The following is a 16,247-nucleotide window of genomic DNA, read 5'->3' as shown; positions in this document are numbered from 1 at the left end:
TAGAAGCAGAAACAGACATGGAAAGAACAGAGTGACATTTGGGACAATGATTAAGAAACCAATAAGTGGCCCAGACAACATTTAAAAACACTCCACTGATCACTATATAATATCTGAAGGACAAAACTTTAATATGCTAAAATATTTTTTTTTTATTTGAACAAAAAACAGAAATGCAGGGATATTCATAGTAATTCCTTTATTGTTTTTAATATTCATGATTTATCAGAATTCCAACATTGCAATGTTCTAAATCATGTTGTCTATTAGCTTTTTTTTTTTTTTACTTGTCACTGAGTAAATTTAACCATATGAGTAATTTAGACAAAGAAATGGGAATGTTTTAAAAAACAAACAAATCGATATGAATTTTACTATGTGCCTTTACCTGCAGTAAACCAGCTATATAAACTATATTTTCTGAAAAAGCTTTAAAATTACATTAACATGTATTCATTTAACAGACATTGCAAAACAAGCAAACAGGACATCTTTAATAGCATTTCTGGGTTAGTCTTCTCCTCCACAAATCATCTTCAAGCAATCACCGTAGTTGCCAGACACATCAGACTGAAATAAAAATGAACAAAGTCACTCATCATAACATCAAATACAAAACTCATCATCAAAAATTTGTTTCATCTGCATGGAATATATTGAAAGATATGGTCATTGTCGGATATGAATGGATTATGTCAAACCATCATATGTGAATGTTATGATATCTTGAGAACATGATTAAACTAATAAACCTGAAGATCAGGAAGTGATGTACTACTGGACTCAAGCATATTTGAAAGAACAATGGCAGATGGCCTGGACCTGTTCTAAAGTGTTTATATGAGTGGACAATACTTACGCTTATTTCTTTGTAGAGTGAGCGCTGATAGAGCTTCTTGAATTCAGCTCTGATGTCCAGCATGTCAATCTCTCCACGGCTGACCATTACTCTGGTCAGAGTGGTTTCATCTGTACCTGCTCCCTGCAGGTTCACAAATAAACATCAGTCTTGTACAAACTCAATGACAGACAATAATGTGCTTCTATTCGTACCTTCATGCTTTTGTAGAGTTTTTCAGCAAAGTATGCAGGAGTACTCATCACACACTTTACTAGAAAAAAAAAAAGTGTAAAGTGAGGTAAAAAATAAAAAAATAAATAAAATACCAAATGCTTAGTGTATTTGATTTCATGATTAAAAAATTACCAACGGCAACGAGCAGATCCTCCAATTTTCCAGACATCTCCTTCTCAATGCTCTTTTGCAACGTCTTGCCACTGATGTTTTTATATTCCAATATTGCTGTAATACACCATGTCAAGTTATATTTAAAACTCACTTGCCATTTCAGTTCCTATGCAAAATGCTTTTGCTTATTTAGATGATTATGTTGAATACTTTGTCTCAGGTGAGGGATGCTCCTTTTACAGAGGATCTCAATGAACTTGGACTCATCAGTTCCCAGTCTCTTTTCGCCTGCCTGATAGAGGGCCTATGGAGAAAACAGAGAACATGTTTGTGCTCACGTCTAATCATATAAATAACATCATCTTTAATACAGGTGAACTGGTTTTGGCAAGTTGTCTATGATGAAGGGCTTAATTATAGAAATAAAACTGAAATCGTGGGCAGGGCACAACAAATAAGAATCAGCACAGGATTACAAACACAGGGAGACTAAGTAGGGCAGGTAATGAGGGAGACACAGGTGAAATCACTGAAACAATAATGAGGTAACGATGGGAGAGGTCAGAGGATATACAGCAGAAAGTACATGGCACCAAACAAACACAACACAAGCCATGTGCCTACACAAATACACAGTGTCCTCTGGTGGCCATTCTGGGCACAGGATGATATGCTTATGATATGCACGATATGCTGTATTTCCATACCACAGAATTAATTTTTTACTTAATTCTACTAAAAAAGGATCCTGAAAGCACGGGTTCAATTCAAAGTTACTATGTTCTATACCTTTGCATCCTCTTTAGCCTTGTCTGCATTCACATTGGTGCTTTCGTCCCTTGCCCCCTTACAATGAGAGACAAATAAAATATCATTAACTTCCACAACTGCCTTTGTTACAATAAACTGCTATTAGTATTTAATCACCTCAGCAAGCAGAAGGATGGCTTTGCCAAAATCCCCTGAAACTTCTGTCTTTAGGTTCTGTACCAGTGTTTTCTTTGTTTCTATTGGGCAAAGGGAAGGGAAGGAATTATACATTTTTGTAACTTTCCTATTTTGTTACTACAATAGATTCCTCATCTCACGCTCAGCATAAACTGCAGACAGCTCCTTGATTTGTTTATTTGTCCGTGAGGCAAGTATTTCTATCAGGATGTTGGTGTCCGTTCCAGCCCCCTGAAAAACATCCCATAAATGTATTAGGAAAATAATGTAAAATATGCATAAACAACAAACAAAATATGTTCACAAAGATATAGCTGAAATTTGTTTGAGATTATTGCTAAATGTCTCAATTTGTTCAAGATTTAAAATGAAAAATTAGGAAATGCGAATTACTTTCATTGCTTTGATTAGCCATTTAGCATCATTGAGTGCAGGCGATCTGGCGAGCGCAACAAGCAGCTTTTCAAAGTTGCCACTGGTGTCACCTTTCAAGTCATTTACAAGAATCTATGGTGAAGACAAAAAATTAGGCATATGTATGTAATTTTCCTCAAATGTGTTTGAGCACGAGGACACAGATTTACCCTCTTTGTGGTTTCTTCATATGCCTTTGAAATAGCCTGCTTCTGACTGCTGCTCCTGTGAGTCAGTATGTCTATCAGTGTCTTCTCAGTTGTACCTGGTACAATATATATATTGTTCATGTATACACAAAGAATACACATATTGCATTATACATATAATGCAGTACATATAGATTATGTACCTATGCCATCAATTGCTTTACGGAGAGCTGCAACATCTTCACTGACGTTGAAGTCAGGTTTGGCTTTAATGGTACCCCGCTCCCCTGGCTAAAGAAGATCAAGAAGTTCAATCAATCAATATTACAAAAATGTGTTAAAAGTTTGAGACAACTTTTCCCAGTCCAGTTTCTCCAAATTGTGTATTAAATAAGAACCAGTTAAACACACACACACACACACACACACATACACACACAGATACATACATACATACATACATACACACATATATATATATATAGAGAGAGAGAGAGAGAGAGAGAGAGAGAGAGAGAGAGAGAGAGACACACACACACACACACACACACACACACACACACACATACGCATTCATACACAGTTGTTTGTTTACCGCTGATGTGAATGAAACAGGAGCAGCATTCGCAACACTTTGCAAGTCTTCCTACAACACAAGAAATTAAATAAATAATAAACGCTCTTCAAATTAATATTCTACACTTAAATAATAGATATGACTTAATAATCTTAAATAACAGACATGACTTAATGTTCTTTTTAAAATTTTACTTACCCACAGGTCTGCCATTTTTGATTAATTCTAGTGTGATAAACAATTCATATATTTACAGTTCAGAATCCATAAGTTACATTGTTTTTCATATTCATTTTATTTTTTATATACACAAAAAGGTAAACAGATTTCAAAGACTCAACTACAGCCTAACAGAAAAATAAGCTTAAAAAAAAAAAAAAAAAAAAAAAAAAAAAAAAAAAAAAAAAAAACATTTTCGTGACTCCTGATTGACTGCAGGAGTCACATTGCCGCCTTCTCAATTTCTAATACCTGCTTCGATATTATATCCAAACCAGATGCGAAGTTAATCGAACTAATAATCGGCTTTGAGAGTGTTACCTACATTTATATATAGCCTATATATATATATATAGATGTATATAACTTTTTATTCAGTTTGCACTTACCTTTGCTATATAAATCAACGCTGAAGGTGTCTCCCTGTCCGGTTTAACTTCTCAACTGCTTCCTCAGGGCGTGTGCGACACTGTGTGTCACATTTTCACGAAAGTCAAGCATTCTTACGGAGCCTCTCCCTTCATGAACATTCAACGCGCTGCTATAATATACCATTTGATTCAGTAGGAAAATTGCACTTTATTTACTTAATGATCATTTAACACATATTAAGGCAATATCAGCTTTTATTATTATTCAATTATTTTTATTGATTTTAATTATTATACAACAATCACAACTACACAAGCATACAGGCCTACAGCATTTCTTTTAACTCACATACTTCACACCAAAACATATAACTACAAACATATACACACCCCTAAAAAGGGGGTGGGGGGGTTCAATTATGAGTAGCAGGGTCATTCCTAGTATTGGGTACCATTTGAGTCCCCATAGTATAATATGTTATATTTTCTTTAAAAATGGGCTAATACTTGTTTTTAAATGCTCATCTTACAAAGTTACTGCCCCTCTACCATAGAACACAATAAATATGGACCCAAAATTAACTAATTAAAAATAATTCATCATATTTAAGTGAAAGTAGGCTAAACTGCCATGTCCCCGCAAGTAAGCTTGCATAACTTCAGCCACAAATATAAGTAATAAAAATCAAACAAATTCCAAAATGTTCAGTATTGTTGTATATTCTTATTTACAATATTCCTCAACAAAATACAATGTATCTTTTGTTATTTATACATTTTTAATGTTTAAAATCTTTAAAACATGTTGTGTCACTGAATTGAATGTTAACACTCCTTAATTCACCCCTTTATTTTGTGTTTTAAAATGATTCACTGATGTGGTAAAGCATAACACATCCACCCTGTTACGCTCATTTATAGAGGAAATTGGTAATTTTTTGTAATTTTGAAAAATATGGTTAATAAACATGTTAAAAATCTTCCTCAATGATCACTACGCACTAGCTTGTTGTTCATCACATGAATAGCAATAGTGTCCCTCCTGTTACTGTCCACCCTGTTAATGTTTTGCACTGTAACAAGGTGGAGCAGCCAAAGATAACAGAAGGGTTGAGCACTGTACCATGTTGACAAACACCATGTATTTTTGGGTGAATAGATAATGTTAAATAAGTGATGGAGATTGTAAGATAACTGCCAAGCAATAAAACCAGTTTGATCCAACTGAATTACCTTTCTCATGACCTGCTCAAGCCATATCAGCTTTTAATATATATATATATATATATATATATATATATATATATATATATATATATATATATATATATATATATATATATATCCAAAACACACTAAAATGACAAATAGTAATGTAACGCATATGCTAACTAACATTCACGTGGTTTTAACTTTTCTGGCAATGAATGAGACATTGTACACAAACTCAGATTAAATAATCATACATTAAATATGAACACAGTGTGTGCTCTATATGCTAGGAATATGTTTATTCATTTATTTCTTTGTTAAAAGGTACAAATACAAGTATCTTGTTGATTATTTTATCATAAATGATAGCACCTGACATCAAAAAGTTTGAAAAACTTTTGAAACTTGAAACCCATATGAAACAAAAAATACTTCTTTCTTGATCAGTGTTAAAATAACAGATTCTATGGCATTTCAGTGGAGTCAACAAATTGACAGCAAATCTGTGGTGATATAGAGTTTCCAGATATGAAATTGATATATACATTTCAAAATATATGATATTTTAGTTTCTAATTTTAACATGCATGATTCATCAGCACAATTTTAATGTTTCATGTTTTCAAGTAACTATTAAAGTCATGCCTGCTGTTGCGAGGCGCCATTCACTACCAAAAAGTCTTAACAGTTTTGGTTTAGACAAAAATAAAAAGCATGTTTTAAATATCATAAATCAGTATAAATCTCACTCTATACCTTTTATCTGTAGCAAACTGTAAATATAAGTGATATATTTCCTAAGACACCTGGAAAAATGCTACTAATAAAACCATTTTATAAAGTATCCCAAGGGGTTCTTTTGTAAATAGGCTAGTCTTCTCCTCCACAAATCATCTTCAAGCAGTCACCGTAGCTGCCAGATACATCTGACTGAAATAAAGAACAGGAAAATCACCCATCATAATCACAGAGACAATCAGTTCAGACTGTCCCACAACATCAGATACAAGAACAAAGAGTGAAATCATCATTTGTGAGTTTATGATATCTCAAGGGCACGATTCAACTAATAAACCTGAAGATCAGGAAGTGATGTACTACTGGACTCAAGCATATTTGAAAGAACAATGGCAGATGGCCTGAACCTGTTCTAAAGAGTTTATATGAGTGGAGAATACTTACACTTATTTCTTTGTAGAGTGAGCGCTGATAGAGCTTCTTGAATTCAGCTCTGATGTCCAGCATGTCAATCTCTCCACGGCTGACCATTACTCTGGTCAGAGTGGTTTCATCTGTACCTGCTCCCTGCAGGTTCACAAATAAACATCAGTCTTGTACAAACTCAATGACAGACAATAATGTGCTTCTATTCATACCTTCATGCTTTTGTAGATTTTTTCAGCAAAGTATGCAGGAGTACTCATCACACACTTTACTAGAAAAAAAAGTGTATTAGATTAAAAAATGAATAAGTAAATATTTTTGCATCGAATTCCAAATGATTTTGCATTTAGAATGTATAAATACAAATTGACTGTACCAATGGCAACCAGCAGTTCCTCCAGATCTCCAGATATTTCCTTCTCAATGCTCTTCTGCAAAGTCTTGCCACTGATGTTTTTATATTCCAATATTGCTGTAACAGGAAAGCAATGTCAATTATATATAAAACACACCTGCCATTTAAGTTTCCATGTGAAACACTTAAGTTGAATACTTTGTCTCAGGTGAGGGATGCTTCTTTTACAGAGGATCTCAATGAACTTGGACTCATCAGTTCCCAGTCTCTTCTCGCCTGCCTGATAGAGGGCCTATGGAGGAAACAGAGAACATGCAGGTGCTCACATCTAATCATATAAATAACAGCATCTTTAATACAGGTGAACTGATTTTGGCTTGATGCCCATAGTGGATGGATTCAAGAGAACTAAATCATGTTTAAGACTTAATTATTGTAATAAAAAGGAAAACTAGTTAAAAGACTAAGATAATGAGGAGTTTATATACTGTCATTGTGCTTAAAAAGATCTGATGCAGTTTTTTTTTATTCAAAACATTTTAACACAACATATACATTTATGCTAGATCTCTTGTATTATTATATAAAAGATGACCTCTAGATATGAAATGAGTTTTCTATACCTTTGCATCCTCTTTAGCCTTGTCTGCATTCACGTTGGTGCTTTCATCCCTTGCACCCTTACAGTGAGAGAAACATCATTAATTTCCAGAGCTGCGTTTATTACAGTAAACTGCCATTCATATGTATTTAATCACCTCAGCAAGCAGAAGGATTGCTTTGCCAAAATCCCCTGAAACTTCTGTCTTTAGCTTCTGCATCGGTGTTTTCTTTATTACTGTTGGGCAAAGGGAAGGGAAGGAATTACACATTTTTGTAACTTTCTATATTCTGCATGTAACTACATTTTGTGACAACAGATTTCTCATCTCACCCTCAGCAAATGCGGCAGACATTTCCTTGATCTGTTTATTTGTCCGTGAGGCAAGTATTTCTATCAGGATGTTGGTGTCCGTTCCAGCCCCCTGAAAACATTGCATAAATGTCAAGATAAAAAAAGAAGGAAATATCTGCCTCACATTGGTACAAAACATTGCTCACATAAATCCCTGAAGCTTGACTCAGAACACTGTACAAGGCATAACATTTTTCCACAAGGGAGAATTAGGAAACATAACTTACTTTGATTGCTTTATTTAGCCATTTAGCATCATTAACTGCAGGCGGTCTTGCGAGTGCAACAAGCAGGTCCTCTAAGCTGCCCTTGGTGTCACCTTTTAGGTCATTAACAAGAATCTAGACAAACAAATTAGCCAGATTTTCACATGAACACAAAAAACACACACATTCAAAAGAGTATCAGAAAGAGAACACAGATTTACCCTCTTTGTGGTTTCTTCATATGCCTTTGAAATAGCCTGCTTCTGACTGCTGCTCCTGTGAGTCAGTATGTCTATCAGTGTCTTCTCAGTTGTGCCTGGTAAGTGAAATTATTGTAGTTTGATGGAACAATATATACAATATATAAAGTGAATGCAACAAGAAGAATACGGCAATATATTACATGTACAATACAATACATTAAATCATACCTATGCCTTCAATTGCTTTACGGAGAGCTGCAACATCTTCACTGACATTGAAGTCAGCTTTGGCTTTAATGGTACCTCTCTCCCCTGGCTGAACAATGTGCAGTAAAAAAAAAATAAAATGTAAATGTAAGTATTGGAAGCTAGTTGTCACGCTAGTTGTCTGAATAATTATATGGCTTTAAGTCAAAAGTCTGCTTACAGGTCAAGTCAATTTTTATTTACTCTAGCAATTTTAAATGTTACTGATTAAACTTAATGTTTACTTTCTTGTAGTTGTTTAAAAAATAATAGACTGTTTAACGGTAAGTTCCATTAGGGTTAGAGGTATATATGTGTGTGTGTATATATATATATATATATATATATATATATATATATATATATATATATATGCTTACCGCTGCTGTGAAAGAAGAGGGGGCACGAGCAAAATTCTCCAAGTCATCCTGCAATACAAGAAAGACCCTCCTAAATATTACATACTGCACCTTTAAATCTCGGCAAATTTGGTTTTAACAAAATTCTTCATTATTAATTTTCAGGGAGTGCAGTCGTTTGCAAAATTTTACTTACCCACAAGTCTGACATTTTCGATTGGGAGGATTCTATAAACAAACACATTCACAGTTCAGATTCGATTAATTTCGATTTAGCTAATCGATTACTAATGCATGATCTTTGTGGTTACACAGTCATGCAAAACTCATGCAGGAGAATCTATTTCATTCACCTTTGCTTTTCTTGCCTTACAGTTAAAAAAATACTCAACAACAAACAAGTTTCGACAAAGGCTGTAGCATTTATTAAACAAACATTTATAATTCGTACTACCCACCGGTTTTGTATACTTTTTAAGTCTTCGCTCTTACCTTCACGATACAAAGTAATAGACGACGTGGCCCTCTGTCCGGTTTAACTTCTCACCTGCTTTTCAGGGCGTTAGAGACATGATGCGATTATCTCAAAAGGAATGCATTCTTACTGAGCCTCTCCCTTCTTGAATAACGAGCTGCTTTTCACTTTCTACACAATTCAAAAGTAAAATTTGCATTTCTTTTGTTCTTCCAAAACAACTGTATTACCATTACAAGTAGGCTACTATTACTGTAACACATATAACAATCATGTGAGGTGAAGTTGTCTCAGGATAAATCTTTGGTTTTTTGCACATAAACTCTATATACCTAAAATCAAAGTCTCCTAAAACTCAAGTTGGTGATAGATTATATAAACATATTAAATTTGAGAAAGTGTGCCACACATTTGTAATAGGTTTATTCATTTTATTGTTTAAAAGGCACAAGTACAGGCATCATGTTATTTTACCATAAATGATAGCACCAAAAACTGATATCTCCAAAATGTTTCTCTGTTTGATAGGCACTCACTTAGACACATATTAATGGACAAAAAGGAATAACAGAGACAGAGAGAGAGAGATGATCATGAAGTAATAATTGTAGCATTTCCCACACTACCCCCTGTGCTTTAAAGATTCTGGATTTTCTTGATCAAATCAGCACATGTGACAAGTGATGACTTAATACAACAATACAGAACATTTGAGTGACTCAACTATACAAACGATACAAACTATAGATGTGCCTTACTTAATACATGATGTGACATTAATACAAGACTAAATAATGTGGGATAACATGAGGTGGATAATCTTAAAATAAAAAATAAAAAAATCCATGTGAAGATTTTTGGTAGTGTTTGGTTATATCAGTACAGACAGCAGTTTTTTTCTTTTTTCCAGTGTTTTAAAACAATAAAGGCTACAGCATTTCAATGGAGTCAGCAGACTGATAAATCAATAGTGGTTATTAAATCTATGATCTATTTTCAAACAATTTATCAAAACACTTGGTTTCTCGTTGACATGTACCAAAGGTTTACATAAACGAACAAACACGTCACTTTGGGCAGTCTATTCGTATTTGGAATTAAATAAATCGCACTTGACAAATATCAGCATGGCACACCGGTGATCAGGCCAAAAGTACAGTAAATTACACAATGAGGCAGAGCATCAAAAGCCAAATCAAAATACAGGGACAACCATGTCATCCGATAATTGCACTTAATGAACGTATTTACATCACTCGCCCAGGCCAAAGTGTTGGCACTTATCCTTCCTTTAATACTTTCATGTGTTTTTACTGATGTGACAAAATAGCAGGTGCATACAAACTCTCCATTCGTTTAAACAAAGTGGCTGAGCTACCACTGAGCCATTGTACGATTCTTACATAGAGCGATGATTTAAAACTGAGATTGGAAACGTTAGATCTTATGATACCATTATGTGTTGTTTATTAATGTCTGAGGTAGCTCAGTTGTGAAATGATTTACACTGCATAGCTGGCAAGCATACTTTCCCTCTTATCCTCATGGTCATACAAAAATACATTAACATCATGTCATTACAAATATTTCTCGAAAATGTTTCTTTTTCTCATTAAATACTCTACTGTAGAAGGTCAGACTTCAGTGCCGTCATTCAGGTTGTTGTGCAGTTTGACCTCCAGATTGACCTGTTTGACCTTGACCCCACTGACCTTGTAGGTCTCTGGGTTCTTGTTGAGGACGTTGATGTTTCTTACAGAGCAGTGCTTGCTGTTGAGGTTTTTCTCCAGACGTTCTATACAGACCTCCACCTTTGTGTTCAGAGGATAATCCTCCACTGCCTTCACAGGCCTCTTTTTTACAACCCTGCGGCACTTTCTGACCATGAGGCAGACGGCTAGAAGGACCAGGAAAAGTAGGATGATGGCTGCCATGCCACCCCCAATGGATCCTCCCATCTGGGGATTGAAGGTGCCCGATGGTTCCAGCTCAAGCTTCAATGTCTTCATATTGGTGCCATTCTTTACCTGGTCACCTTCATTGTCGTAGATCAGGGATTCATCCAGCATTAGACGACCTGAACGGTCCACCAGATCTCGGCGACTTCGTTTGAGCTCGTAGGTCACTGAGCGCTGGATTCTGGGAGCAGATATGGACTCGGGTCCAATAATGTAGATGACCTGGAGGTACCACTGGTGCCCTGCCTCAACCTAAAGAAGAGCAAATGCAAATAAGATTCTAACCCCAGCAAAATAACCCCTTTACATATATTATATCCCCTTTATAATCTTGTCCTTTAGCCCAGTTCCCTATAGTCATGGCACACTGTCAGTCTGGCATCTTTTACTAAACAAACAGATCAAGGCACTTCCCCGAAGGGTACAGCTGAATAGATCTGGCTTTGACAGAGAAGGTCTGTTTAACAACTTGAACTTTTTGGTGAATCTTGCCCCCACTGACCTTGTAAAGGGCATCCACCTTCATTGTGAATCCGTCTACACCTGGCATCGCAGACAAGGACTGGAGATCAGGAAGGTCAGATGCAAACTTGGCTTCAAATGGAACATCATGGAAGTAGTGATCGCAGACGTCAGGCTGCTTCCGGTCCTATGTGATACATTATTTACAATTATTACACAGCCCTCAGGAATACTTAATCCTGTGATCTATTATTTGTACTGAATTTGAGCTGAAAATGTCCCTCGAAGGACTCCAGTGTTACTATTATTGAAATACTGATGGCGTGTTTGTCTTGATCAACGCTCTCTCTTAGAGGAAGCTTTAAGACAACTTACTTCACCATTCAGAATAGTGGGGCAAATACAATTTTTTAATCAACCAAGATGCATGAAATTAATCAAAAGGTTTCTTGAGCATTGGAGACATCTTTCAAAAATATATTTTAAAAAATCATATAAACCCCAAATCTTATATTTGAAATTCTTTTTGAAAATGGATGAATGTACATTATTTCTTACTTATTAACTTGCCATATATTTTTTTTGTCTTTTCATTTTCATTGCATTTTTAAAATTCTCTGCTGTTAAATCATCATTGCTGTCAGTCTCAATATTAGTTCCAAGATACACAAAAAAATCATAAAACAGTTCAAACACTCCTTGACAATTCCATCCACAAAAGTGTAGGAGTTAAAACTTAACCACACCAAATAAATCTTGTTAGACTGGTTAAACTGGTCTGGACTTGTTACAACAGACACCTACCAGAAGTAGGAACCTGTGTTTGAGGTGCTTGTTCGGTTGAATGCAGCCATACTGAGGGCCTTCGTTGTACAGAGTGCCTGTGGGGTCGAAGAAGGGCACATAGCCATCCCGTCCCGTACACAAATATACTTTCTCTAGCTGCAACTTATAGGCCGAATTCAAGTTCTGGTCAGGATTCCACAGCACTCTGCCATACAGTGTTTGACCTGCATAATATCAAGCAATGAATGACTGAAAGCATAATAGTGGCGGTTATTATTATTTTTTCATTACTTTGCTAATTTTACCCATCGAAAAGGCTCCTTTATAGTCCATCTCAGCAACAGACATGTCTGCAAGAGCAGGATCCATTAGAAAGACTTTCTCATTATTGCAAAGCTGAAACTCTGTATTCAGAGAGTAGACTACAGGAACAGGGCGGTTCGTCTGCTGGAAGGCGATGGGCAGCAGGAATCTATGGATTGAAATAGAGTGTTACAAGCCCTTGCATGTTATTGAATATTCTTGTTGACTCACACAAACAGGCTGCACCTGATGAAACCTGTAAAACGAGTCTACTAAAAGTGGATGACAACTGCAGTATCATTCAAGCTTGGCGGTGAAACTAAAAACGTTTCCAATGCAAAAAGTCATTTAAGAGTCCTCTAGGAGTTATCAATGGAAAAGCACCATGGTAACATACTTCTCTGGAGCATGGGCCGTGCAGGAAAGAGGCTTATCCCCAGAGTCGACCCATGCCTGGGTTGGCTGTACCGTGCAGGGGATGAGAAAGACTGTGTACTCCCCAGAGTAGTCTTTCCTAGAGCACAACAGAAAGCACACGGTCAATGGTATTAAGATGGATACGCTTCCTTAATGTGAGAGCATTAGACTTGACGCTGCTTACCTGCTGTACGAGCTTGTGGCTCTCCAGAGCTGGTAGGGTGAATCAAAGGACTGTGCGCTCCACATCAGCTGCAGGTCAAATTCGATGCCTCCCAAGTGATCTGGAGCCATCAGATGAGATTTCTGTCCAGGGAGGGTGTGATGTTCAGGGACAAACTGACCTAGAGGGAGAAGCAAGTTTCATCAGTCATTCATAATTCGAGATGTCAAGAACGTATTTGGACACTTATGCCACACTTCAGAATGCCTCATAGTTGGATATTCTAATGCAGAAACACTGAGACTTTAAGTTAGTATTTTAATAATTTAATGACATATTTGCATGTTCATGGTTTTATGATTGTTATTATTATTAATAGTTTTAACTCTAATTATAAGAAATAAAGAAAGAGATATATTACTGTTGTGAATTACAATTGTATAACAATAATAATAATTAATTTTTATTTTATACAGTAAATCATGTCTTAAATTCTTCCATTTCAAATGTCCAAACCCTCAAACTTTTCTAAATTATCTTCTTTTTTTTTGGAATATTGGTTAAATGCTGTAAACATCTGTCCATAAGAGCATTGGAAACTATGCAAGTGTGTAAATAAAGTCAACTTAGAATCTGAAAACACGTTACTCATGTGTAAACGAACACAATAATGCACAGAACACATAATGCAACAGATTGTATACCTTTTAATTAAATCTCGGCCTTTGATTTACTGTTATCTACCTTTTTGATTCACACTAAGCTATTATGCAATTTGTATTTTATTTTAATAAATTGTGCAGATTCATTTATCTGTTTATTTCAATTTAACATTTGATTTAATTAATTATTAACTTTTCTTCAACTCACGAACCCCCTGCAGTTCCTTCATGAACCCTGGTTTGGGAAATCCTGTTCTAATGCAATGACATTCATTCATTTTTAATAGTAAGTAGTGTCTAAGTACAATTTTAAATGTCTCCAGGTAAAAGCATCACGTTATGTTCATAAATGAAAAGGAAGTGAGAACAAATTGCTGAAAATAGAAGTTACAGACCTCTAAACTTGGCGTGGGTTTTGAACTCAATCACCAGCCGTCCATCATCCCTAATGAAGATCCGAATGATCTGTAATCTAGCTGAAAGCACGCTGTCTGTCTGGATGCCTAGAGTAAAGAAATGTTCATAAGCAATCAGTTAACATCAGCTGCAACACAGTTAGAAGATGAAAGCAGGATATACAACAGATTGTGCTTGAGTATGTCCAGTTTCTTTGGGGCTGGCGGTGAAACTAAATGTACCTGTTCTCCACAAGACTGTGTCATAGAAGAAAGAAAACTCCATCTCTGTGTGGTGCTCCAGGGAGGCCCATCCACGAGGAGCCGTCACATAGATGTAGGACACGTAGAGCGGTACCTGCACCGTCAGGAACGACTGAGCCGAGTCTCTGACCTGCAAAAATGCACCCGAATTGCTGTATGGACTAAATCTGCCACATCAGATTCTGTCTAGACAAAAATATTTATACATCATTTGTACTGGGATACAAATCATGTATTCACACGAACCTGAAAGTCAGCAGTTACTGATCCTCCACAAACATCAATAAGCTCCGTCATGTCATAATACGCATCAAATGTCCATATGCAGCTTTTCAGATTGAGATGCTTGTATAGCTGGATGGTTCTAGGTTCTCGAACACTGGGGTTGAATTGGTATGGGCGGTCATATCCGGGACCCAGGGATATGCTGTCATACAACACATCATCCAAGAAGCCGGTTTCTGGGGGAGTATTTACAACATATTTTTCCAGTTGAAACATATGATTACTAATTGTTCTAAAATTTGCAATATTCTTAATATTTAATTGAATTAAAAAATGATTGAAGCATTTTTCTGTAAAGATTATTCCAAACATTCGACATAAAAAGAGTAGGCAATTTCGCCAACTAAGTCATGTAGAATATCTACCTCATTTTTCACTTTCCTGTGAATGCACAAGAATTACAATTTATTAGCCAGTATAGCCACTATAGATAAATAACTAGAAGAAGAACAAAGTGCAGGAAATAGTACACCTAACTGTATTACAAACCAGTGTATTTATGGTTACGATATTACATTGATTTAAATAATATGATAACAAAACCCAGGTTTTTTTTATATAAAGTGGCATAACTGACTGTTTTTGTACAGCTAAAATAACTGGAAGCAGCTGACACCAGGAGACTTCAAGTCACATTCAGGCTGTTGACAAAAACAAGGTGGATAAAACAGGTTTGTATCTGCTGTCCCTGCTTTGATCTCTCACCAGAGATGCCATGCAGATCTTTAAGTGTGACCAGGTTGGAGCAGACATGCTGCTGACGGTAAATAGACTCGGAGAGCAGGAAGTGTAGGTTATGCAGAGGCATGGTGGACACCAGTGGAAGCATTCCATCCTGATGAGGGATCTGCACTGAGATATGGATCCTGTTCAGAGAAAAAAAGTATTACTCTCTTGATAAAATGCCGTTTTCTTCTTTGAAGTACTGAAGATAGGCTGCAAAATGTGTTCTTTTGAATCTGCAGTTGTCTAACAGTTTTATTTTTTGCTGTTCCTTCAAAGGTATAAATTCATTTTGATCTTGCTTTGCCCAGAGGCAAAAATCATCTAGTCCTCTACAAAAAATTACAGCTGCAGTTTCAGTTGAAAAATGTTTTTAAAACCTGAGTTAAGACTTCTACGTCTGTATTCAATCATTTGCTTACAAAAAAAGTCACTCCTGACCTGTTCGGATGCTCTTTGTGTTTGACATCCAGGTATTTTAGAGAGGCAATAAAGGACTGGGCCTGAAAGCCTCGAGCGGTTCCTGTAGTGACGGGGGTGTGGCATATTGATCCCTCAGTGCCAATAGTGACTATGTTGCTCCTCAGTGGAGTTCCCAGGTGCCCGGCTTTATCTCTGGCCTGAGCTACACAACGCACATGGAAACGTCTGCTGAAATAGATACTGTCCAGGACCTGTGAAGAGAAAAATATTTATTTAACCACAGGAACCCAAGATAAAAAGTGAAAATGCTTCTAGATTATTTTACATTTCACTGTTCGGAAATATTCGATTTAGTACCAGACTT

The 16,247-nt window shown here is 36.1% G+C and overlaps 3 protein-coding genes across 4 annotated transcripts in view; all 3 read right to left on the bottom strand.

Annotated features, from left to right (window-relative positions):
* Positions 1-182: 182 nt before the first annotated feature.
* Positions 183-3,991, bottom strand: LOC109063206 (annexin A3-like). The gene is made up of 14 exons (XM_042724428.1): positions 3,886-3,991; positions 3,476-3,502; positions 3,296-3,346; positions 2,904-2,991; positions 2,722-2,816; positions 2,531-2,644; positions 2,278-2,368; positions 2,117-2,196; positions 1,979-2,035; positions 1,400-1,493; positions 1,208-1,303; positions 1,054-1,112; positions 860-982; positions 183-570 (listed from the first exon to the last, which is right to left on the bottom strand). The coding sequence occupies exons 2-14, from the start codon at positions 3,488-3,490 to the stop codon at positions 511-513; spliced, it is 1,023 nt and encodes a 340-aa protein (XP_042580362.1). The 5' UTR covers positions 3,491-3,502; positions 3,886-3,991; the 3' UTR covers positions 183-510.
* A 129-nt stretch (positions 3,992-4,120) lies between these two features.
* On the bottom strand, positions 4,121-9,196 carry LOC122137462 (annexin A3-like). Of its 2 annotated transcripts, none has more exons than XM_042724429.1 (14): positions 9,060-9,196; positions 8,764-8,795; positions 8,589-8,636; positions 8,191-8,278; positions 7,981-8,075; positions 7,781-7,894; positions 7,533-7,623; positions 7,357-7,436; positions 7,222-7,278; positions 6,797-6,890; positions 6,620-6,715; positions 6,456-6,514; positions 6,262-6,384; positions 4,121-6,009 (listed from the first exon to the last, which is right to left on the bottom strand). In XM_042724429.1, exons 2-14 carry the CDS (start codon positions 8,776-8,778, stop codon positions 5,950-5,952), a joined length of 1,020 nt encoding a protein of 339 aa, XP_042580363.1. In that variant the 5' UTR covers positions 8,779-8,795; positions 9,060-9,196; the 3' UTR covers positions 4,121-5,949. The 2 variants fall into 2 exon arrangements, with proteins under 2 accessions (XP_042580363.1, XP_042580364.1); XM_042724430.1 differs by having other exon boundaries at positions 9,026-9,155.
* A 263-nt stretch (positions 9,197-9,459) lies between these two features.
* Positions 9,460-16,247, bottom strand: part of LOC109080799 (extracellular matrix organizing protein FRAS1-like) — a 108,607-nt gene continuing 101,819 nt past the window's right edge. Inside the window, exons 64-74 of the mRNA XM_042724434.1 lie at positions 15,902-16,134; positions 15,443-15,603; positions 14,699-14,913; positions 14,432-14,582; positions 14,189-14,296; positions 13,153-13,312; positions 12,949-13,065; positions 12,554-12,720; positions 12,267-12,472; positions 11,503-11,649; positions 9,460-11,252 (exon numbers count right to left, since the gene is read on the bottom strand). Coding sequence (XP_042580368.1) covers positions 10,677-11,252; positions 11,503-11,649; positions 12,267-12,472; positions 12,554-12,720; positions 12,949-13,065; positions 13,153-13,312; positions 14,189-14,296; positions 14,432-14,582; positions 14,699-14,913; positions 15,443-15,603; positions 15,902-16,134 — 2,241 coding nt within the window. The 3' untranslated portion in view covers positions 9,460-10,676. The remainder of the gene's footprint in view (positions 11,253-11,502; positions 11,650-12,266; positions 12,473-12,553; positions 12,721-12,948; positions 13,066-13,152; positions 13,313-14,188; positions 14,297-14,431; positions 14,583-14,698; positions 14,914-15,442; positions 15,604-15,901; positions 16,135-16,247) is intronic.

The sequence above is a fragment of the Cyprinus carpio genome, chromosome B5 (assembly GCF_018340385.1).
Source record: "Cyprinus carpio isolate SPL01 chromosome B5, ASM1834038v1, whole genome shotgun sequence".
NCBI lineage: Eukaryota > Metazoa > Chordata > Actinopteri > Cypriniformes > Cyprinidae > Cyprinus > Cyprinus carpio.
This window is presented reverse-complemented; position numbering and strand designations above follow the sequence as displayed.